At 45.8% G+C, this 25,284-nt stretch overlaps 1 protein-coding gene across 2 annotated transcripts; it reads right to left on the reverse strand.

Annotated features, from left to right (window-relative positions):
* Positions 1–1,564: 1,564 nt before the first annotated feature.
* On the reverse strand, positions 1,565–23,548 carry tmod2 (tropomodulin 2). Of its 2 annotated transcripts, none has more exons than XM_062548785.1 (10): positions 23,220–23,548; positions 18,032–18,210; positions 17,542–17,698; positions 10,213–10,335; positions 9,299–9,373; positions 8,167–8,297; positions 7,971–8,078; positions 7,381–7,524; positions 6,489–6,633; positions 1,565–4,209 (listed from the first exon to the last, which is right to left on the reverse strand). In XM_062548785.1, exons 2-10 carry the CDS (start codon positions 18,155–18,157, stop codon positions 4,181–4,183), a joined length of 1,038 nt encoding a protein of 345 aa, XP_062404769.1. In that variant the 5' UTR covers positions 18,158–18,210; positions 23,220–23,548; the 3' UTR covers positions 1,565–4,180. The 2 variants fall into 2 exon arrangements, with proteins under 2 accessions (XP_062404769.1, XP_062404768.1); XM_062548784.1 differs by having other exon boundaries at positions 23,192–23,547.
* Between the last annotated feature and the right edge of the window lie 1,736 nt (positions 23,549–25,284).

Raw genomic sequence — 25,284 nt, forward strand, 5'->3', positions numbered from 1 at the left:
AATGTTCCTGAGCATCGTCATGTGGGGAATGGCCATATTCAGTACTGTCCAATGAGCAATGGAGAACTTTCAGTTGGCCACTTGTCAGGATCATCCATTCAGAACCAGTTATTTGGTTGCCCAGCGACATTGTTCAAAAAGTTACCCTGTGTATCATGACCCTACGATCCCTGTAGTCTCACTGCTAGGTGCAGTTCTCCTGGGTTTTAACCATTAGCCTACTGCAAGTTTTTGTTGGGGACCAGTTTGTATCTTGTTCCCCAAACTGAAATGTCCACTTTTCCCTCTGTTATGAACCACACCAAACCCACACATGCATTGCAGGCCCAGCACTCCCCACCCAAAACAGCTGTGCCTTTTCACAATTGCCCAGATGCTCACATAGCTGCCTTCCTTATAACGTCATAATGCAGATGTGATACTGATATGATGTGATAACAGACTGACAGGTCTCATTTGATCATGTCTGTATTTTATGACGCACATACCAATCCCTGAATTCACTGAGAGCTTACGATCATTACCATATAAGGTTGGTAAGTGTGTGGTGAGAGCCAGGCTACTGGAACAGGTGGCGGTGAATGGGACTTTTGTTTGTTTGAATCAGAGGTGGGGTTGCCTCCATATCTACCTGAGCTGACGTCATGCTCTCAGAGCTCTGAGAGACGCAGCCTTGAAACAGGCCCTTCCTTTGAAGAACAGCAGCGGGCATTGTTGAGACATGTTTTCGGGCATGTTGGGCATTCAATCAAAACAGTTTAATGACCTTTTATACACAAACAGCAGGTATGACGGCAGTTAACTATCAATATGTGGCGTAAGGAGACAGATAGTAGTAGCCTACGCATATCTGTTGCTGCAATAACATCATTAGCTTTCACATGGGTAAGCACCTTAGCTTCACCACAAGAGAAACTTTACTTTAGTGACATTTACATTTATATCAATGTGCAACACACATAACCTCAAGCGGTCTTGTCAAATGCTAGCATGAAGCGTTAACACATGGCACAAACCCTTCCTCTGCAACAGCTAGAACTCCCTCTCAACACTGTATATTATATTTAACATCAGTCTAGAGTGTCAGTTTCACATACACACAAAAAGTTTTCTTTTTTCCCTACTCTTGTCTATTGGGCAGTAGAAAGAAACTCAGTTGAGGCTGATAACTCCGGATGGGACAAAGTTTACTATGTGGCCCCAAGCATTCCCAGTGTGAAGATAAAGCAGTGCTCTCTCTGTTCTGGCAAAAGTGCACAGAATGACATAGCTGCATTACATCATCTTCCAGGCATGAGCAAACAATCATAGAGACTGGATTCAATTAGAGAGGCACCACCTGCAGGCTTTCCTCAGCTATATATGGATCTGACTTTATGGGAATCACCATGGAAACTACCTCCTAACGGCAGGAACACACATGTTTTTGCACTGCTTATGGCCTACATAAAATTGTACATGTAATTTGCAACAGTGTACCAGTTTGTATTGGCGGCTATAATGACGGTTTTAGTTCTGCCAGCTGAGTGTTCTCAGGATGAGGGAAACATACGGGAGACAACAGTGATACGTAAAAACATTTATTATTCAGAATGTTTCATTCTTTTTACAGTGCCACAGAGAGCCATGGAGTTAATAACAGTACATAATATTTCCTCTTCTTGAGTCCAGAGTTGAAGTATTAAGGTAAAAAAAAATCTGCGGAGAGTGCCTTACCATTGATATTTATTATTCTATATAGATATTTGTATTATATACGAAGGGTTGGGAAGAGTTTCTGTGAAGAAGAGGTCTCGAGATGGATATCTATATTACACATCAAAAGATCAGACATGTCACAGGGCAAGAGCCATTTCACTGACGTGGTTTATATAAGCATGATCCAGCTACCCGAAAAGACAAAAAAAAAGAAACATAACAAAACAAACAAACAAACAAACAAACAAAAGCAAAAACACCTGACATCATGGCTCAAAGCACAGATGTACAAAACCTTAAAAATGAATCGCAATACATACACTCAAGTTCATAGACAAAAGACAGACAGAAAAATAGACAAGCATGATCACAGACGTGCTGATTGGTCCACAAGGCTATGTTAACACATCTCTATTCAAAAAGAGGTGCAAACAACAGAACATAAAATGGAATGCTAAATTGGTCTGAGCGATCACATCTAAAGCATGCTCACGTGTTCCCGTGAAAAAAGATCCAGCCAATTCCTGTTGACCTCTTCCATAATGAACAGCATACTTCTGCTAGCATCCTATATAGAAACACAATTATGTGTATGTGTGTTTGCAAGAGTGAGTGTATGTGCATTAGTGTGCGGGGGGATCGTTTCCGCCTTAGTGGTGTGACAGCCTGGGAGTCCAGAGACCTTGTGCACAGGTTATCCCAGCATTTAGCTCCACAATTATAACCACAGTTGACTCTGAATGGAGCGCCCTCCATCCTTTAAGCTAGACATTACAGCAAACATAGTCAAAGTACAACCCAGATCCAAACATAAAGGAGCCCACCAGTGTTCATGAGCTGCATCAGTCTTTGGCATCGGTAGACCAGCTTTCGTCTGGCTACTCTTTTGAAACGCATTAACCTGATCTGCTTTTTATTTCTTTTGTTTTTCCTTTTTAAAAATTACCTTTTTAGCATTTAAAATAGTTCAAATCAAACAAGATGCTAATTGTCTAGTTCCCTTGTCCCTTGCCAGGGGAACACAAAGCATAAGAGATTCAACAGAACCGTGTCCCAGCGAGGGCACTTCAGTAGGGAGGGGACTATGGTGAAGCAGTCAAACCTGCTCTAGAGGTGCATGTCCACTCCCAGTCCCAATCCCTCTGACTTCTCAAATCACTTACACTCACACACACACACACGCACTCTCTCTTTCTCTCTCAGACACACACACACGGACTATCGCTCACACACACAAACACTGAAAGCTATGTGCTGTTATCCACATGTGTGACACCTCGGATAAACAGGCCCGGTGGGGCAGTCAGCAGTGCTAGTTTGTGGAGTGCTAACGCATGCATAGAGGCCTGTGCTGTATTTAACCAGCAGACTGTCCAGCTCAGTCCAGCCTGCAGTAGGTGTCTGACAGCGTCCCAGTCCTCTGCCACTGAACACGGCACCTGATGCGCTTCTGGCCTCCCCCCACAGCTGCACTGCGTAACACACAGGAGATGAAGCGGCCCAAGCTCACGTGCCAGACATAGGAACCCTGTCTCTCCCTATTCAGGAGGTTCATACGGTCCCTTTCCACAGGTGTATCAAATCAAGCACCTGGATTATGAGTGCAGACTGCATGGTGCTTGATTAACACACCAATGAAAAAAGGGACCTGGTGAAAACCATGAAGAGACACCTAGACTAGCAGAGACACACTGAAGACTTCAAACTTAGATCTTTCCATGGAGTCGGCCACAAAAGCCCTGTGAGCCCTCATCAGAAGATGTCCAAAGCTCAGTCTAGAGCGCGCGTCCATCTCCCACCTCTTGCAGTGACGCTTGAGAGGGTCAGAGGTCAGCCTTTAGAGATGGGCCTGAGTCCGAGAGGCTCAGTGATCACCTGGCCCGGATGGACCAATAACATCCTTTCTACTCTTTCTGTTACATGTGCTCTTAAAGGTTGGCCCTACAGAGCTAGATGCATGTACTGATGACCAAGGATTTGTACAGTCCAGTAAGCTGTAGTCATCCTATCCTAGTTTTCAGCTGAGTACAAAAACAAAACAAAAATTAATACCCCCAAAAATACCCAAATGAACAAAACCATTAGCAAGCCAAAACATCTTGCACAAGCAAGACAAGAAAATGATGAAAAACAAATGGAATGACAACTCTTGGAAAAAAAAAAAAATCACAGCTGGAATGATAATATATATAACATATAATAACAGCAAAAAACAAACACAAAATGTAAATGCAGAGAAAAGAAAAGAAGAGGGCTGTTCCAGTTATTTCCCTTCTTCCCGGGGGAGCTCTGGGTGGTGAGGATGCCTTGCTGCTCCGAGAGTTTTGGCACAAGACTGGGGGGGTGCAGTGGAGTCGGGGGGGTGCAGTGGAGTCGGGGCCGAGGAGGGGGGGAGCCGAGGAGCGGGGGGAGCGGGGGGGTTTGGCAGGCAGGCAGGCAGGCAGACGGGGACGGAGTGGAGTGGGCCGGCCGCTCAGCACCTCTACTCCCTCTCCATTCGTTTCCGGCGCACTGCGGAAGGAAGCAGGACAGAGACGTGCTCAGGTTATTTCTCAGCACCCAGGCGTGTGTGTTGCCGTACAGAGCTGTGGCCATGTGGCGTACTGTAGCTGCCTGTGGTTGTGAGGGTCAGCTGTGTCCAGCCCATGCTGCAGTGTTAGATCCACCAGTCACTCTTATCTGGACAAAACTAATTTACTACATTTAGACCAAAGACAAACCAGTGAAATTGAAACATGCACTGTGAATTGTGACCTGTAATAAAAACAGACAGTAAGTCAGAAGCTAACTGAGGAATTATGAGCCTGCATTCACGGAGGCTTAACAAGAAGGACATTTAGAAATGAACTTAATAAGTATGTTACAGCACTCCGGACACACACACAGCACCTGACTTGATTTCATTCTTCTCAATGAGATAACTAAATAATGGATCCAATGAGAAAGACACACAGTGAAGCGCCAACCTCACTAGATTTGTAACAGATCCTCTGCCAGGGAGGGTTTGCTTTCACCCGTGTCTGTTTGCTTGTTGGCCTATTAATTGTTTATTAGCAAGATGGTACAAAAACTAGTGGGCCGATTTTCATGAAACGTGGTAACTTAGCCACAGTCCATTTGGGAAAGTGAAACTCAGTGTCCCTTTGAACACCATATTTCACAACATTAGCCAAGGTAAAGACAAATTTGGATGGATCCACTCTAAGATCAGGTGGATTTTTCCTTGGCCCATTCCACACATTTCCACCAGTTTTCATGAAAATCCAGCCAGTACTTTTTTGTGTGATCCTGCTTACAAACCAACAAACGGACACAGGTGAAAAACAACCTCCTTGGTGGAGGTAATAAAGATGCAGCTACCTGAAAAGGTTCTTCAGTTTTCATCTAGACTAGCGGTTTCTGTGTGAGCAAGCACCTCTACTACCGTAACGTCTGAAAATCAGCTCAACCCTTCTTTGAGTAAGCAGCAGCAGTCCTGGAAATAAACCCAACTCATACTTAGTCTAAATACAGGCCTTTCAGCGTGAGCCAGGTTAATATCTACTCCCACACACGGCAAGATGTGACTGTTAGGGAACACGGTTAGGTTAAGAGGGCATGCTCCGGTCTCAGGGCCGCACTACCATGCGCACACCAGATACCCGGGTGGCAGGGGGCACCCCACACAGGTGGCAGGGGGCACCCCACACAGGTGGCGCGGTGTCTGTGGGCGTCTCGTCTGAGCTGGGCACCTAGGCCGCAGAGGGCGCGGAGAGGTCGTGACCCCACCCACAGCAGGGCAGCTGAGGGGCTTCAACAGAGAGAAGACACGCAAACAGAAACAATAAACAAGCAAAACCACACAGTTGCACACAAGGGTTTCAGTCTCCTTCACCGCGCCAATGAGATTCAACAATCACTTATTCACAAGAGTCTGTAACGCAGTTAAATAGTTAGGACACCTTCCAAAAAGCAGACAGAACAAAACGTCCTTCATCTCCTCTGTCCCCACATTCATTTGGAGGTCTGTGAGACTAGAACTTGGCCAGCCTGTGTAATGGCCCTGAAGAAGCCCATGGGGGAGGCGCTGAACAGGGAGGAAATGACTGAACACCAGGGACTTACGTCTCCAATCCCCAGCTCACTTTCCCACACATCCCCTTACGCGTCTGGCCCAACAGCAGTCAAATAACCATCTTCAAATTATTGCTGAACGATAAGTCAGAAAGTCATGGTGAACACATTTATTACTGGTGGCAACTATTTCTAAGCAGACTTTTTCTTCTGCATATATAACCCACTTCTCTACTAGTGTTCCATTAATAAATCGGCATCCGTCTCGAAGGACCATCTGGGCTTTTATACAAAGCAAAACTGCCTGACCTCTGGCAGGGCTAAAGTGGTAAGACAGTGTCACCCACAGATGTTCATAATGTTATCCTTGAGAATTGTTTTTTTTGTTTTTTGTTTTCTGCTAAATGGCTTACACAACCCGATACAAACAATTACTGTTAAAACAGGGTGTGCCCCTACCAGACTACACAATGACTTCCTGGGGGTGGGGTACTTTTTTTTTTTTTTTTACCCAGAGCACCAAGCATTATTGTAACTATCCATCCATCATGTCATATACAGCCAATGCAGATGATGTCACATAGCAACCAGAGATCTGTAGTCCACAGTTGGCATCTCCAAAAAGTGGCAGCAGAGAGAGCAATAACGTGTTGTGTGCCGTGTAATGTGTGTCTCGCGTGGCCTCTGCAGGTGGTCCCTGAGAGGGGCTCTGGGCCTCAGAGGAGCGGCGCTCTTACCCAGGTCGTTGTTCTTGGTGATGGCTGCTGCTGCTCTGGACCTCGGGCCTTGCTGGGTGAAGTGGTACCCAAACTTGATGATGCTCGGGTTCTGCTCCAGCATCTTGGCGATCTCCATCTCAGCGTTGGCTCCCAGCTGCTGTCGCTGAGCAACGCACACACACACACACAGGAGCAGGTCAGCCTAGATGCGCTCAACTGCGCCGTACTACACACACAGACAGGAGCCGGTCAGCCTAGATGCGCTCAACTGCGCCGTACTACCATAGACCTCTGAAGTTCACCTACAAATAGGATCCAAAGCTGCCATCTTTGCCCATATAAGGAGTTCCGGGTTTTAATTGACGCTAACTGCCTATGGCAAGTTGCATTGTAAGTTAGCTCTGGGGTAGCAAAGATCAAAGTGTGCCATAGATCACAGTATCCACTTGAGGACAAAACTTTGTGGCGCAAAACGTCTGCATTTCCAATTTCTTCACCCCCGTGAGAGTTTAGCAGGTGCGAAAATTCAAAATCCCCATGTTATTTTCCCATAGAAAAAATCTCAAGATACCAGATCTCCTTATTTTGGCAAAGATGGTGGCTTTTTGTAGGCAAACATCAGAGGTCTATACTCAGGATAGAGTGACTTCTCAGGCTTGTTCAGTGGTCAAAGATTATGTTGTTTAGAGCTCCTGTCTGTATCTGCCACGACAATCATAAATGCCATCCAATACAGGGCAGGCCTAAATTCTACTTTTGGGTCCTCTGCAAAGAAACAATCTAACTTTGCTCCATCAAAGTGAAATCAGTATACTTCAAATGCACTTGATTACGGATGTCAATGACTAGTCATCATCCAGGTAAAAATAGCAAAAGTTTGATGCAGAAAATGTATAGATGCGGTCAATACCTGATTGTCAATTTTGATCTCTATGAGTCCCTCATTGTCCCTCAGGGCTTCAACTAAGGCCTGCACCCCAGCGCTGGTGATGAAGTTGGACTCCAGGTTGAGGCTCTTCAGGGCCTTGTTCTCTCGCAGCATATCACTAAACGCCTGTCCAGAGAGAGGAAACGTACTGTAAGACACTTCATGATGTCCCACTGTTACACGGCCGGTGAATGTGAAAGTAAACACAGCCCAAGGGAACAGGATGTGAACCTGCAGGGCCAGTAAATGTGCTCATTCATCCAGAAATCCCAACAGGCTTATGAAGAAAGACAGGTTTTGTCAGAACAGAGCTATTTTAGTAAGTCTTTGAAAAGGGCTTCATAGGCACCAGATTTCTGAGAGTGTTTCAAGAAAGCAATCGGGGTGTAATAATGGGTTTGGTGAAGTTCTGTATAGCAGACAGCCAGCAGAGCTCAGCTGCAGTGTAAATAGAGCAGCAGGGAGATCAAAACACAAAGCTACGGCCCGTCTTTAATCGTGAGCTGGTTTATTTCTTCAGCTCTTGGCTATGGCACAACTCCTATGGACAGATCTCTGCTGCCGTAGCTCACCACGGCAATGGGGTCGTTGCTCCGTGTGGCCGCCAGGCTGAACTTCTTCACGTGCGTATTCTTCTCCATGGCCTTAGCAAAGTCCTTCAGTGTGGGTATCGGAATATTCTACAAGATAACACGATAACACGAGGTGTTAGAACCTTTGCACAGCAAAATATCTGGTTTGTAACCCCCCGAGCACATACTAGTATACCTTGATGTTGTTGAGGTTGACCTCAGTCAAAGAGGAGTCGTCTGACTTTATCCGCTGCAGCGTCTCCTCGACGTTGGTGGGGTTGGGCGGCTCGTCAAAAACAGGATTGACCTTTTCACCCTTGATGATGTCTACCATGAGAGATGAGATTACAGAGGTTTCTATGGTAATCCCTACACCCTGGTAGAAGTAATTATCTTGGTGGTAGCAGACAGTGGAAAAGGGTTTGGTGTATTCAAGGATTCAAGGATTGAAGGAGTTTTATAAAGTGAAAGCTGCAGTGAGCGGAGGTGTACTCACTATTGTAGGAGTTTTATAAAGTGTAAGCTGTAGTGAGCGGAGGTGTACTCACTATTGTAGGAGTTTTATAAAGTGTAAGCTGCAGTGAGCGGAGGTGTACTCACTATTGTAGGAGTTTTATAAAGTGAAAGCTGCAGTGAGCGGAGGTGTACTCACTATTGTAGGAGTTTTAAAGTGTGAAAGCTGCAGTGAGCGGAGGTGTACTCACTATTGTAGGAGTTTTAAAGTGTGAAAGCTGCAGTGAGCGGAGGTGTACTCACTATTGTAGGAGTTTTATAAAGTGAAAGCTGCAGTGAGCGGAGGTGTACTCACTATTGTAGGAGTTTTATAAAGTGTAAGCTGCAGTGAGCGGAGGTGTACTCACTATTGTAGGAGTTTTATAAAGTGAAAGCTGCAGTGAGCGGAGGTGTACTCACTATTGTAGGAGTTTTAAAGTGTGAAAGCTGCAGTGAGCGGAGGTGTACTCACTATTGTAGGAGTTTTAAAGTGTGTAAGCTGCAGTGAGCGGAGGTGTACTCACTATTGTAGGAGTTTTAAAGTGTGAAAGCTGCAGTGAGCGGAGGTGTACTCACTATTGTAGGAGTTTTATAAAGTGAAAGCTGCAGTGAGCGGAGGTGTACTCACTATTGTAGGAGTTTTATAAAGTGAAAGCTGCAGTGAGCGGAGGTGTACTCACTATTGTAGGAGTTTTATAAAGTGAAAGCTGCAGTGAGCGGAGGTGTACTCACTATTGTAGGAGTTTTAAAGTGTGAAAGCTGCAGTGAGCGGAGGTGTACTCACTATTGTAGGAGTTTTAAAGTGTGAAAGCTGCAGTGAGCGGAGGTGTACTCACTATTGTAGCCGTCTTTACTGCTGGTCCCGTCATAGCTCTGTGTACTCGTCACTAGTGTGTGCACCCCAAGGATCGCTGTTAGAAACACAAACAAACAAACACAAATAAATACATCTTAATAAGTATGTAAAGCATAATGTTAATAATGTTCATGTTGGAGTTTGGTGCTATCAATTAATCCTTAAATCTGCAAGTGGGCTGACAAAGAGCACAAGCCGACATGTGGACAGGATGAGCAGCAGTACACGAGTGCAATTCCCCAGTGGATTACAGGGAGGGGTGATGTTCCATTGTTTTCCATAACAGACATGTGGAAATGTATTTTTATGCGTGAGGGGGCGAAACAGACCCAAAAGTAAGGGAGACGTGGGCCGGCCCTGCGGATGGGAACGCTGCATTCAAAAGGGGCCGCCCTGGGGATCTCTATCTGGCTTTTTAAAAGGGGCTTTCTCGCTTTCTCTTCACAGAGCACTGAAAGGCTCTGGTGAACAGACTGCAGAGTTACAAGCACAACTGACATCAGAGACACAAAAACAACAAAAGTAAAAAAAAAAGAGACGTCTATTCCTCCCCGCAGCCAGGTCCACTGAATTAGGCTCCCTAAAAGCTTTGACTTCAGAGTCACTCAGCGAGTGAAGAGGGATGACTAGGATGGCAACTGAGGGTCCTTTGTTAGGGTTGCCCTCTTTCCCACTAGGCCGGTCTGTGTGAGTGAGCCGTTTGTTTCTTAAACTAAAATGTTGAACTTGCAGGACCTACAATGTGGTTAGCTGTTGTCCTGGCAATGCTACTAGTCGCTGCAGTCGCCTTGGTTACAAGGCGTCAGCCAAATGTGATGAAATTTGATGTACTACCAGTCCAGTAACTGTAGACAGCAGAACAGGAGACACTCTACGTTCCCTCACTCTTCCTACCTGCAAGGTCACAGAGTTCTGTGTCTGTGGCGCTGGAGAGGGCTTCTTCTAGTTCCGGGTCAAGGGTCGTCACATCCTCCTGTCGGGTTTCCATGGGCTTCTGCTTGGGCACAAACGCTTTTCCTGATGGCAAAAGAACAACGATTAGTCTACGGTCACACACATACAGTACACACACATGCATGCATACGTGCCTTATGCACACAAAATATTTTTTCACCTGAGTGGAACGTGTGATCTCACTACGAGCACATCAGCTGTATCAGGCTGTGAGCACATGGTTAAGCTTAAGCACAAAGACTCTATTCTGCAAGGGCCGCTGTCACACACAGCGTGTCTGTTTTATGCTTCATGAGTCCAAGTCAGGATCAGCTGTGAGAGTCCAGTCAGCTGTGAGACATCACCATGGAGATCTGGCTCATCCAATATCAAGAAGAACCAAAACTACTGTTGAATTGCGCCAAATGAGGCAATCAAGAGGATCTTAATCTGCCCAAGTTGTCAGTCACCTGAGGTAATGTGTTATTGCTTAAAACACACTATTTGTCAAACTCACAGGGCAAAGAACAGGAGGAGAGTTCACTGTGCCTGATGAGCGCTCATCTTTTTTAGCTTTTAAAAGGGTAGGTGATGGGAATACAGACATACCACAGCTGAACATAAACAAAAGGCAGAGGTGGAAAAGTCCAGCTTCAGAAAGTAACAGTCCTACCACATATCTGTGCCAACCATTCATTTAAACCAGCTGATTCTAATTAGCACACCTCTTCAGTTAGGTATAGAACAGCTAAGTAGTGAGATCACCTGTGTTAAGTCCACAGGTAGAACGAATACATGGTTGGATTTTTACTTTCTGAAGCTGAACTTTTCCACCTCTGACAAAAGGAAGAGAAAAGGCTGCAACGGTGTTATTCTATTCCAACTCATCCTGTTCTAGTCTCGCATCTTGAAATAAATAAACTAATCAAGCTGAGGTGCAGTACAGCTCACATCTGGTGGCTGAGTGCATAATCTGTACAGGGTGCACTGCACACACTTGCCATTAGAGTCAGAAATGAGCCCCACTAGCCTGATTACCATCGACTTTCAAAGGCTCTGCGAGACTTTAGTCTGACCAACAGCCTGTGCTAACACGGTTTCTAGCAAGCGCTGGTTGACCCGCCTCCTTTAAGTGCCTCGATTTGCTACTGGTAGATGTCAGAAAGCGGTTTGCCGAGTTTAAACCAATAACAACACTCTTTCCTCTGCCTTGAACACGCCTCTACCCAGAGCCGTTGGAGCTGCTCAAAGTTGATTGGTTCTCGACCAAAGGGGGCAGTTCCGCAGATTTCGGGAACTCAGAAATCCTTCTCAATGAGCAGTTGACCAGACCAGCAGCAAAAGCCTGAAGGCGTTGCGTCACTGGGAGGGCGTGCCAGGCTAGAGCCCCACAGCAAAGCCAGCAGAAACCACAACACGCGATCACATTTCCCCGTCAGCCTTGGCTTTCCACAGTGACTCACTCTAGTGCCGTGACCCAGCTGCATGGTCCTCTCCACTCCGTCCCCAGAACATGCTGACCACTATGGAACCCAAACCCCCCTCACTTTCTCTCGGTCATGGCCGCCACAGAAAACCGCTTTGTAGTCGAGTCCCATGGAGACCCTCCAGATCCCTTTATTGGTGCACGGGGGGTTAAAGATTCCAAACTCAGACCTGCAACCAGCTTCATATCTCTGACGTCGCTCACTGCTCGCAAAGCACTTTTCAAAAGAACTTCCAAATGGAAACAGACATCTGTTTTTAAGATGAGCGCCACATTAAAGGATGTGGTGTTCACTTGGTTGGTGCTTCGTGTTCCTTTTTGACAGAATTCTGGTGTGTTGCATCATGTGTGCGCACTTAGCCAATGAGTGCATAAAGCAGTGGCCTGCAGGGAGATATCCGCCACATCCAGCGCCTCTACACCATGATCATTACTGTGTCTGCAAGTCGATCTCATTTGAAGACACATGATCTACGGGGATAGACTTTCAGCTCAGTGCAGATAAAGAAAGTCATCTACTGCAGCGCAAGCCAGTGATGTCCAAGGTGCATGACCACCCCACACAGTGAAGCGATGGGAGAGCTGGACACTGCTGACGGTGGCTGGGGACATGTTAGCACCTACACTGGGTACCCTGCACTGACAGATGACGAGCCTCCCTGGGGCCTCTGACAGGAGCCGCCTCCATCTTCAAGAAATAGCTCACGTTAAATTGTGCGTGTGTGTGTGTGTGTGGAGGACCATGGCCTCGAGAACAGGAGAGAGGTAATAGCATGATAAAGAAGCTAAATACGAGTCTGAAACATTTACAACATCTAACATCTAAGTATCATCATTACTATGGTCTTTAACAATTGAGCCCCAGGACCTATGGATTTAATTATCCAGGGGACCAAGGACCTGTTTATGTAGCACCACCTCCACAGGATCCTGACTGACCACATATAAAGACATGGATTAAGATGCAGACGTCTTATCAAGGCGGGCATGTTTCCGGAGAGGCCGGTCCAGGACTGGGTGGACATTCCTGTATTTGTGTGTGTGTGTGTGTGTGTGTGTGTGTGTGTGTACTCTTCTCTCCTATCTGTGACTAGCATCTGACGCTAGAGACTAGGCCTCCACAGCAGTTTCCATCAAGACAGTGACACAACATCTGAATCTTTCAGGAAACACACAAGCGGTCCCCCAGGAACAGCAACAGAAACGCAACGGCCCATGAAAAGGAACGCCACAAATCAACAAACGTGCCGCCATACCAGAAACGAGGACGTTTGGACCCTGAAATATGGCCCAATCAAGTTTAGCAAGAGCCTACAAAGGATGAGGTAGGTGGAAAACTATTTCTGTGGGGGGAAAACAGAATGAGTAATTCTTCAACTCAGCAGGGGGAAGTTTCCCCTACGAGAGCACCCCCCTGCAGACCCCTGCCAAGAGGAGAGAAAACTGTATTTAGAGTAATTACACTGACTGCATGACTGAAATGATGTTTATAAAACACTGCTGTTCCTGATGCACTCTGACATAAGCCATCGTTAATCTTGGGAGTGAACACTGCCTTGGTTTACTTGTGCCATTCTCTGAGAGGCGTGTGAAAGAGTCAAACACACCGCAGTGCAGACCCTTTTGCAAAGTGGAGACGCAGAAGCTGAGAGAGAGCAGGCCCATCCTGACAGGACATGGAAATAGAGAGTGCCCATGATTCTGGTAAGGTGGCACTGAAATCCCATATAGCTAACACAGGGAGAGGAGAGGAAGCGTCGCCCCAGAGGCCATCTGCGAGCACCGCGAACAAGGTCAGATTCAGTTTTATCAAGGAGAGGTCACTTTCATGCGTCCTCAATTCAATCACTGGCTCCTCTGGAAAGCACCTCTTTATTGAGCACAGGGATATGTCTGTGTAGATTTATTAAGCACAGGGATATGTCTGTGTAGATTTATTAAGCACAGGGATATGTCTGTGTAGATTTATTAAGCACAGGGATATGTCTGTGTAGATTTATTAAGCACAGGGATATGTCTGTGTAGATTTAGTAAGCACAGAGATATGTCTGTGTAGATTCCTTGATGTGTGCTGCCCTTGCTAAAGTATGTTCTCTCTCTGATGTTTTGAAAACAGAGTTAAAAGAGAGAGTCCCTCTTTTCTTAGTAGCTGACCAGGCTGGACTGTGGAGCAGAGCTTGGCGGGTTTCCATGGTGACCTGCAGTGGGTGGCTCGGCTACAACTGACCCTTTGAGTTTACACATGCTGCCTCTCCCTCCTCTCCCCTGCAGTGATGGACAGATGGCCCATTCTCTCTCTTTCTCTCTCTCTCTCTCCATTTCTCCCTCTGCTCACCCGTTCCCCTCATTCTCTGGCTCTCTCCAGGAGGAGGAAGTGGCCCTGCTCCCTTGGCCAGCATGGTGAGGGGGTTCTGTGGGGAGCAGCGGAGCGCTGTGCTGGGCTGGGGTCCTGCGGCCGAGGAGATTCATGAGTGGAGATTAGTATCCGCTGAAGAGCCTTGTCATCGTTAAGCTGAATTCATGGCTGCTGCAGTGCGGCCAGAGGCCCAGGGAGGAGGAGGACAGTTCAAATGGGAGAGACTCAGCCATGCTGCCCAGGGAGGAAGAGTACAGTTCAAATGGGAGAGACTCGGCCATGCTGCCCAGGGAGGAGGAGGACAGTTCAAATGGGAGAGACTCGGGCCATGCTGCCCAGGGAGGAAGAGTACAGTTCTGCGCGCTCCACGCTCCGGACAACTACAACGCTATCCAAGAGGACACTGCCTGTAACAACACAATATGAGGGCAAGACACCCTGCTGCATCAGGAAATGACCAAGTCCACAATGAACAAAGCTTTTTGAAATAGCCTGGCATTTTTAAAAAGAAACGTCTGTGTCTGCAAGGCATTAGCACCGAGAGCAAGAATGTTGCCATGACTCCACAGCAAAAAGCAAAGCCTGCCCACTGCATCAGTTCAGCCATAAACGTGAACTTGAGCTCAATAATGTGGCTGCGCTGCAGAAGGTGAACTTGAGCTCAATAATGTGGCTGCGCTGCAGAACGTGAACTTGAGCTCAATAATGTGGCTGCGCTGCAGAACGTGAACTTGAGCTCAATAATGTGGCTGCGCTGCAGAACGTGAACTTGAGCTCAATAATGTGGCTGCGCTGCAGAACGTGAACTTGAGCTCAATAATGTGGCTGCGCTGCAGAAGGTGAACTTGAGCTCAATAATGTGGCTGCGCTGCAGAACGTGAACTTGAGCTCAATAATGTGGCTGCGCTGCAGAACGTGAACTTGAGCTCAATAATGTGGCTGCGCTGCAGAAGGTGAACTTGAGCTCAATAATGTGGCTGCGCTGCAGAACGTGAACTTGAGCTCAATAATGTGGCTGCGCTGCAGAACGTGAACTTGAGCTCAATAATGTGGCTGCGCTGCAGAACGTGAACTTGAGCTCAATAATGTGGCTGCGCTGCAGAACGTGAACTTGAGCTCAATAATGTGGCTGCGCTGCAGAACGTGAACTTGAGCTCAATAATGTGGCTGCGCTGCAGAACGTGAACTTGAGCTCAATAATGTGGCTGCGCTGCAGAACGTGAACTTGAGCTCAATAATGTGGCTGCGCTGCAGAACGTGAACTTGAGCTCAATAATGTGGCTGCGCTGCAGAACGTGAACTTGAGCTCAATAATGTGGCTGCGCTGCAGAACGTGAACTTGAGCTCAATAATGTGGCTGCGCTGCAGAGCAGCCGAGGGGCGGCTATGCCACAGGGGGCCAGCACTTCCTGTTTCCCCCTCACACACAACAATTAGACAGCAATCAATGTCACTGGTCTGGCTCGCGAAGGCAAACAAACAAAAGAGAGACCAATACCAGAGAGGGAAAAGCCCTGCAGTCTCACAGGGCTCCGACAGCAGCCACTCAACTCGTGCCTTATGGTTCAGCATTTGCTGTTTACTCCAAAAAACATACCAACTAAACATTTTCTGCATTAGCGGTAGCTCCATAGCACAAATCCTTCATCAATCAGGGATTTGACCGAGTGGTTCCTGGACTAAAGGAGGAGGGGCCTTTGTGGTCACCCCACTAAACCTACCCCTCTTGTCAGAGGAGGAGTGTAGAGACAGTGATCAAGCGCTCCTAAATCAGGCTCACTGCAGTCCTTGGCACAGCCAGCCCCAGCCCAGTCTGAAGCAGCCTGATGAATGAGGCTGCCGTGCCACCACAGCCACTCACTTCTACACACACCAAAAGCCTCAGAAGCTGACCAAACGTGAACCGCCAAAAAGGTATGCTATGACGTCTCTCTCTCGACTCCTTTCAGGAAGACAACATTAGGGGAAAATTACTCACTTCCTGTGCAGTTCTCAGAACCACAAATTCAGACCAGTAATAATTCACCTCTGTTTTTCACTAGTCATTTTAAATGTTAAAACAATTAAATCTCAAATCACCCAAATCACTTATCTGTGACCGGGCTCTAAGCGGGCCATTCATCTTTGTGTTTTAGTAGCGGGACTGGACTGGACCCAAGCGCCACAGCTTCCGCTGTCCACGCGGAGCCAAGCGGCGCTGAGCTCTGGGCCAGAGAGGAGCCCCTCGGCTGGAGTGTCCTGGGTGCAGAGGGCAGGAACGTGTCAAAGGTCCATTCTGACAGCAGCCCCCTCGCACCACCAGGGACCAATACTCACCACTCTGGAATTCCTCTGGACGAACTCCAGAACACAGCGTTCCATTACACCAAGAGTTTCTGGGCGTATTTCACATGTGTGTATATCCACCCTTTTGCACCAAAGTCCCTTTCTCGCTCCCTCTCTCTCTCTCACGCTCACACACACAAAATACGATCCCTGACTGTATAGTCTCTGGCAGACTCTTGAAACACATCTGCCTGCATATGCATACACAGACTCAGAGCTTCTGGAACAGCTTCAAAATTCATTACTCATTCCACACGCTTCTTTGTTCAGTCTGAGGACCTACAGAGCTCTTTATGTGTGTGAGAGCGTAGAGCGCTAAAGAAACCTCGCACTGCAAACGAGTGCAGACGGCAGTCGCACACCAGTAAGGATGGACACACTGGAATTCCATTACAGTGTGGATGTGCTGCTTTAAAAGATTCCATCTAAGAATCTCAAGTTACCAACCTCGTCCATAATTTTATTGTAGGTGCATTCCCCTCTCTCAGTGAGTGTGTGTGTGTGTGTGTGTGTGTGTGTGTGTGTGACACTGCAGCTGGTTGCATAAGAGGAGGCGGAGGGTGCATTGGTAATACCTGCAGTGCCAGCAGAGTGGGAATTACAACAGAAGCTGAGCAGCCCACACACTCAGAAAACACCAGTCGGCCAGCTGCCACAAATGCACAACTGCACTCACACAGTCCCACATGCCTAACTTTACAGCAAAACTAGAAGCCCAACATGAGACTGAAAACACACACACCAGATCCTCCGTCACTACTGGACCAAACAAACCAGAAAACATTTCACTCAGGCAGTTATGTGCTGATGGTGAGAAAAGCTCGCTCTCTCTCTCTCTCTCTCTCTCTCTCTCTCTCTCTCTCTCTCTCTCTCTCTCTCTCTCTCTCTCTCTCTCTCTCTCTCTCTCTCTCTCTCTCTCTCTCTCTCTCTCTCTCTCTCTCTCTCTCTCTCTCTCTCTCTCTCTCTCTCTCTCTCTCTCTCTCTCTCTCTCTCTCTCTCTCTCTCTCTCTCTCTCTCTCTCTCTCTCTCTCTCTCTCTCTCTCTCTCTCTCTCTCTCTCTCTCTCTCTCTCTCTCTCTCTCTCTCTCTCTCTCTCTCTCTCTCTCTCTCACACACAGGCTCACCTTTCCGTTCCCCTGTGAAGGGCACCACGTCTTCTCTATCTTTGTACTCCAGGGCTTCCTTCTCCAGGTAGGTGAGCAGCCGGTCTCGGTCGTAGGGGCCTGTGGCTTGCTTCCCTGTCTGGTCTTTCTGTCGCAGGCCAGCTGGCAACAGTGCATTCTGGAAGAAAAATAAATAAATAAAACAATTATTAAAAACACAATCCATCATCTTCCCTCTCTCTCTTATGGTGTTGCCGTGGGAAATGTATTCACAATAAATAATAAACATTTCAAGAGGCCTGAGAGGTATTTGAATAAGCAAATCAACAAACAAACCCTGGGCTGTCCACAGCACCTGTGCATGAGACTACAGAGTGCAAACCCTGGGCTGTCCACAGCACAAGTGCATGAGACTACAGAGTGCAACTTCATATAAAGTCAACCAGCAAGGTTGCCGACCAGAGAGAGAAAAAGACATTTCTTCATTCCTCTCAAAACACTCCTGCCTTACCTCTGGGTCCATCTCCTCCAGAGCATTTTCCAGTTGTTTGAGCTCCTCTTCTGAGAGCTTGTTGAGGATCTCATCCTCATCTATCTCCTTGTACTTCTCCAGGTCTTTCTTGAATGGCAACGCCATTTTTGCAGGGATACAGTCGTCTGGTAATGTCAAGCCAGAGATGGGGGGGATTCCTTAATATGAAAAGAAAAACAAATAGCAAGAGGATGTTATGACATATAAGAATATCTCTTCGCTATCACTCCATCTGAGGCATGAAGCATGTGCTTCAAATTCCCTCTCCACCATCAGCTGCGTGACACCAAGGCAGAGTGGAAGGTCACTGGCAAAACTGCTCTCTTTTATAGTTGTCTGAGGCACAATGGCAGCATTCATGCTAAAAACAGCACCAGATTCTCTGGACAGTCACTTAGCCCATGTTCAGTATTAACAACAAAAACACATATCTCCAGATAAGCTGAGCTAGGGTCAGTTAGAAATTACAAGCATGCATGCCCCCTCATGATGACTGATCTTAACAACGGTAACATTGTGCAAAATTCATAGTAAAGGCAGCAGGACAATAATGCAGAATAATTCTGTCTGGTTAAGAGTAAGAATATACTAGCTAGAAAATCTCTCCCATGGTCACTCGTCAAAAATGAGCTCGTTTTTTCCACATTTCCAGCAGATGTTTGCCATTCTCCAGCCACAAGCGGCCTGTCTCACACACACTTTGACCCTGCGCTGGAGCACTCGCTCTTACAACATCTCATTCCCAGCCCTTGGTGACCCAACGCTGAACCCAACTCTTCCTGCAGCTCATCTCTCAAGAAGAACACAACAATGAGTGGGGGGTTGGGGGTGGGGGAGTTCTACGCACCAGGACACTGTTCATGCATGTGTTACTTATTACATCCAGCACACACAGAAACTACCCGACTTATCTCATTAGTGAAAAGCTCCTTTCCCATTGCTGCACTGAGAACTGTTTTCATGCCTGTCGTAATACTCACAAGGACACTGAAAAGTCATTCTTTCCAAGTGACACACTGCCTTTAAAACAACTATTACAGCAACACTGCAGCCTGCATGAACAAAACAAATCCCATTTAAATGTGCAGTTCTCCATGAAAACCTCATGGCGAAGACAAGGAGAGGACGTTAAACTTCAGAAAGCGATGACAGAGGACATGAAACATGCAACCCGTGCTCTTGCATAACACCACATCATTCATTGGTCACAGCACTACACTACAGGGTGCCCTTTTATTAAAAAAAAAACAAAAAACAAATCAAAACAACCATACAAACCCCAACTGCCTTTCCTATTGGTGTAATTCAATCTCAAAAACACTGCCTTGTGACAGTATGCCATATATCATCCAGGAGGCCTTGATCCTATGTGCTGTAGAGGATGTCATGCGGCACGACTGTTGGAGGGCCGGGTGGCTGAGCAGTGAGCACACCACTAAAACTCAGTTTGGGGGAAAATGGAAAAATAGAGCGTGGCACTGGACGGGCTGTTGCGATAGTAAACACAGCAGCCGGAACACTGTGACTCACTTCAGGCAGGTCTACATGTGAACCGTTGTGGTCACAGCAATGACAGCCCAAGGTTAGGTCACCGCCTGGCTCCAGTCCCCAAACAGAACACACTCATACGTCGCTAGACGACACCAAGAAAGCTTATGCTCTTCATCTCCTACAGAATGTAATGTACCTTGACAACAGTCAAGTCTGACTATGATAGAAACCAAGAGCTCTGCCCCTGCACTTGTGAAATGCCCCTGTGCTTGTGAAATCATTTCATACATGAACACTGCAGGTGACGTAGTTATTCAGCTTCTGCTTTCTAAAAGAGTTAGAAGAAGTTAAAAACCCAGCCCAGGAAAAGCTGCTTTAATCCCAATATAGGACCGTTTTCTCTGCTCTACAGCTCCTTTTGTGTCAAAAGCTTAGGCTCATTTTCCACTATGCTAAGACAACACTGCAGCGGCAGCATACAGGCTGCAGTCATGCCAGCTGTACAACACAGCACAGTTTCTGACACAATGTCTCCAAGGACACAATAAAGTAGGATTCATGATGGTGCTGGAAATATTACTTGCACCTGCAAAAAATGGAGGATGTCAGGTCAGTGGGTTTGGGCTGTGGCCCTAAGTCTGCAAGCCCACCAACAGAGGCTAAAGCAGTCTAATCTACCGCAACATAATGCTCTTACGGGAAAGTCATTTGTTTACCGTCAAAACACAGGAGGGACACGTTTACCTACAGGACAAGGCAAATACAGGGAAACGCCCATCCTTCTTTAACCTATTGTGACGAATACAGACAGATGATGTCAGCATTTTAAACTCCAGCTCACTTCGCTATACAGTCAACTAGTATCAGACTAAATGAATTTGAAGGGATTTTGACATTGTGTGACTTTTTTTAGTTGAGTCTATTGATGATGTTATGAATTGTTAGAACTGTTTTCCCCCACTGTGGCCAGTGTGTGCTGGACAACATTTCCTTCGGCCCTTATTCACTTTTAACAGTTTCAAAAACAGCAACAACTATATTTACAATAATCATGCATTTGGTTCATGTTTCCTTAGTCAAAAGACTAGCATGCATTGTGCATTGATCATTACCTTAATACCTTCCCCGGTCTAAGGCAGGCCTTCTACATACCCCAACACTGAGTTACAGCTACAGGATTGGGCCTGGGCTTAAGTAGTAATTGTGTGGAAATTGTCCAATAATACATTTAATAAAACATTTACCCCAAGGGTGCGGACATACTGATATTGGAACTGGAACTTATGATTTTTATATTCAGACGTTATTTCCTGAGGTTTCTGTTATGTGTTCTTCCACATAATATGAGATGACTCATTGGTCTGACTGGGTCTTCATTTATCTGTGGTATTAAAATGACCATCAATACTTAATATGTGAAGCAAACACGCACTTTAAGAGTTGTGGTAATGTCCCTCCCCCTCCTCTCCCTTCTTTTGTAATACCTTGAAATACTTTTGCATTACTTCACAATTATACTTTGTGTTCTCAATAAAGACAAAATACTACAGGTACACATACGAGCTAAAATATGGCGAGGTAATGCAAATGTATTGTGAGAGACTGCAAACACAACTCAGAATATATATATATTATTTTTTTTTTTTAAGTAAGAAAAACAAGTCACCATGGGGCTCTGTACAACTGTGGGAGGAAACGCAGGGATTTTTCCCATTATGACACCAAACAGATGGAGTGATCAGGCTAAAATTAGCCTTCCTCAGCTCTCTGGAGTGGCATGCTAACAACCTCATTCATCTTCTGCACCCTACCCTCAGACAGACTCACACAGGAGAGATGATGATGGTACACGATGGTACAAGACATGAAGGAGACGTGATGGCATCATGTCACATGCACAAAGGGCTTCATGCCAACAGGGTGCACACAAATGAAACTTGGGCCACACCTAAGACATGGCTCAATGGTCTGCATGCTATAATCAAATATATCAGCATCAACGTGATCATGTCAATGAATGTCACATTTAGTCCATCAATATCACATCACTTCACTGATAAAATAATGTTGTCAATCCTGTTTACTGGGGAGATTGGCTGTATGACCAAAGACTGCTTCTTATGAATACAATTCAGAAGAACTAGGCCTAGACTACAATGCATATTGTTCAGCTGCAGGGTTCATTGTTTACATGGAAGACGACATATACCAAATTACATACGCAATGCAAGTAACATATACCATATGTATTTCTTCCCAGTGGCAGGGCTAAATCACTACAGAAGAGCGAAGCTCTCAGATTTCTTGGGTGCGTCTTAAAAACAACTCCCTCTCCCTTGTTCCTTATGTTGGACCACACCCTAGCCCAGAACTTATTCTGGCATTATCTCGACAGAATGGATCATTATAAAGGGGTAAGACAAAGAGATCGTGTAGCGTAGAATGATTCTCGATTAGGTCCTTAATGTATCTGTAAGCTACTATTCTTAATTTATCTGGGAGGAGGGCACCGATATTATAGAAAACCGCTTCATTCAAACTGGCGACGCAACGTATGAAGTGCCATGGTATTGACTGAAGTGTCAAATGCTATGTTTTTATCATTTCGGTTGCAGACACAATAACTATGGGTGCATAAATTCGCCATTTCCAACAGCTAGTGTGTGTGCGGCCGCTCAGCGATGGCGAGAAGGCTATGGAATTCCATTCAGCAGAGCTCGTGCGTTTTCGCATGGCTAATCAGACATGTCTCGAAAGTGGAGACTGACCATTACAACAACACAAAAGAATGAAAGAAAAAGTTGACTGAAAGAAAGCTTCAGCGGGGCCAAGATGCGACAAACATGTATCAGCCATCAACAAGACCAATCTAATTCACTTATGTTATATTAATACGTTAGCGATCCCATTAACGTTGTCACTTAGCTAACGGCAAGCGTAGTCAAATAACATCGCACAAAATCCTCCAGAACTATCCACTATGTACATTTAGGTATATCAAATGACTCAATGGGCTAACTCCTTAGTAACTGGGCTGAATGACTGGACTGTTTATTTCTACAAACTATCCAAGCTAGCTAACTCAGTCGAGTTGGTCATTAGTCATCATACATTACGTGAAATCGCATCTTTCATATAACGTTAGGTATAAAGTGGTAAGATACGTTAGGTAACATTAGCAGGCAAATCAATCAAGTTAATATATGCTTACAGGTTTGCTGTTTCTACAAACTGAGATTATGTCGCCTTATGATTCACACATTATGATCCATAGCGATGCTACAACAATTCATCCATGGCATTGCCACACTATAAAGAAGGTAGTGCTAACGTTAAACTTGACGTTACTGAGAAAAGTATATCCTGGTTGTCAGATGTGTACGTTACAATAAACACACTACATAGTATTGATGTCTACAAAAGAAACAGATCACAAATCAATGTTTCTGAGAACACCTTCCTAGCAAGTGTAGAAGATAGCTAACGTTATAGTGCCCTTGTATGAGTGAAGTAAGCACTGGCAACGACAGCTTAGCCAGTTAGCAAGCTAGCATGGCTAACAAGTTAACGTTAGTCAACGACGGGGTTTCTACAACACCATACGATGCTACTTAAACACAATAGTACAGTAAAATACGTTTTTCTTACCTAGAATTGTATTAATGTGTGAGCTCACCCCAGTGCGACTTTGCTGACACTACGCTAAATCCAAGAAATCTTCCCAGGGCGAGATCCACTCACCCAAAGGGCGGTACCACAGGAAGCTATCAAGTGTTGCACGGAGTGTTCAACCAAAGAATTTCTAATTTCCGTAGACGGACGCTGGTTGTGCAGCCCTACAGTAAAGAAACGGGCAGGACAGGAGGCGCCGTACGTAGTAATATTCCACCTATCAAAAGCAGATACGATTGAGAAGGGCGTACGCCAAGGACGTTGGGATAGGTAGTTAATAGAATTGATGGGGCTACTCCTTGCGGTATGTGTCCATTATTGCGGCGTCAATTCGCTAGCAGTCGACCTCTCCTCATGGCCGCTTCTGGGCGTGACGTGTAGTACTAGGCTCTAAAAAGTGTAATAAGCTACAAACAAATGTTTCTTTCTGGCAGGCAGACTAGAGTGAAGCGGACACCTTGTTTTGAAGACGTGGATGTAGCCTAATCGCTTCCTGCAAGAATCAATCTTGAAACAAAATATTTTATATCCTATTTATTGCACCAAAAACGTGTTTTACTGTTTATTTTTTTTCTGGAACAGCTCAGTAACAGGAAGATGTTTTACCCTGCCAATTAAGGCATCATTAACATCAACTAGGCCAGACACCTGGACACTGTGAAATTGGCTCTAACCTGCAAACTTCAAAAACGTCTGACGCATCTGTGCAGTTGTTGACGGGTGAAGAAGACCCAGAGCTTGGTAGAAAGATGTGCATAGCATGGCCTACAGACCATAGGCCTAATGCATCTGTCGTGATTTGAAATTAAAAGAAAAAAGAAAGAGAGTCTACTCGGAAGCCTGTCAGTCATGTTGTTTATTTGCACATATTTACAGATTAAATCGTCAAGCTTTAATTGGAGGCAGGCAGCCATGCAGTCTATATAGGCTATAGGCTACAGGCTCATACACGAAACAGTCAAAGCGGACATAATCGATCCATTTGACATAATCTATCGGTAGCCTATAAACTCTGAAAAAAAAATGTGAGAGGCTACTGGAACAATTCATTCGTTTGATGATTTGTAGATGCTTTTAATTAGCGGCGTGAATCTCTCCCTTTTAAGACCATTCGATATATCAATTCATAAAGATACGATTCACAGACGATGTGGTTTAATACCGAACGATTCAGTGCGATTCGATACGATTCGATATGATTCGATACTATGCAGCAATAGGCCCCAAAAGGTAGTTCTTTATCTTATTTCATTTTCCATACTTTTTTTTGCTACTTTAAATGGCATGAGAAAAGTTACAATTGCATGTCATTATATTTTTATATTCATAGACTTGATTGACTGGATTGAAAGACTGAGCAAACATTTTGATAATAAGAACGTGGCCAAATGCCTCTAAACGAGATCACTCTGCCAATTAATAGAGACTAAAATGACTTCCTTCAGGATACTACAACACACGTTAACGTCAGCGTTATCTGCGTTTCACTAAACTCGATAACTTTTGTTGCCACTGTAGCAGTGACGCTACTTACCCTCGGTTAATCTTTACACCCCTACTTTTAATCAACCAAATGTATAATAGGGATCTACTCAATGGTGTTTGCAAGGTGTAGGCCTAGGCTCACAATAACGCAATAATACAACCATAATTACATTTTCTACGTAGGCTACTTCAATATGATTGTGTCACAATGGGGATGAGCTATAAATAGAGCTGCCAGACTTGATGTTTGTCACTTCTTCTTGAAGCTGCTATGGACATTTTATTGGAACACATCAACAAGGACAGTGCCGGTGACAAGTCACCACTTCCAGCGAGCAAATCGCCAAGCCCCCGCCTTAGTTGGGCCGAGACCCACAAGATCGCCCCTAGTCCAATCCCTGAGCCCAGGTCTGGTGAGGTAACCCCCGTTCTCCCCTTTATCAGTGAGGACACCCTGATGCCAGAGCAGGTTGCTCAACAGGAGGCAGAGCAGGTGGAGGATGAGCCCCCTGCCAACAACACCTATGAGGCGACATCCCAGGAAGTCCTGCAGGATGACAACGGCATCTTGGTGGCTGATGTCT

The sequence above is a fragment of the Sardina pilchardus genome, chromosome 11, assembly GCF_963854185.1.
Source record: "Sardina pilchardus chromosome 11, fSarPil1.1, whole genome shotgun sequence".
Taxonomy (NCBI): domain Eukaryota; kingdom Metazoa; phylum Chordata; class Actinopteri; order Clupeiformes; family Clupeidae; genus Sardina; species Sardina pilchardus.

Excerpts from the sequence above, each read along its gene's own strand:
- tmod2 (XM_062548785.1), bottom strand. The coding sequence starts at position 18,157 with ATGGCGTTGCCATTCAAGAAAGACCTGGAGAAGTACAAGGAGATAGAT. Across the intron at positions 8,079-8,166 it reads TCAACCTCAACAACATCAAG|AATATTCCGATACCCACACT; the intron begins GTATACTAGTAT and ends GTTATCTTGTAG. Across the intron at positions 7,525-7,970 it reads GCAACGACCCCATTGCCGTG|GCGTTTAGTGATATGCTGCG; the intron begins GTGAGCTACGGC and ends CTCTCTGGACAG.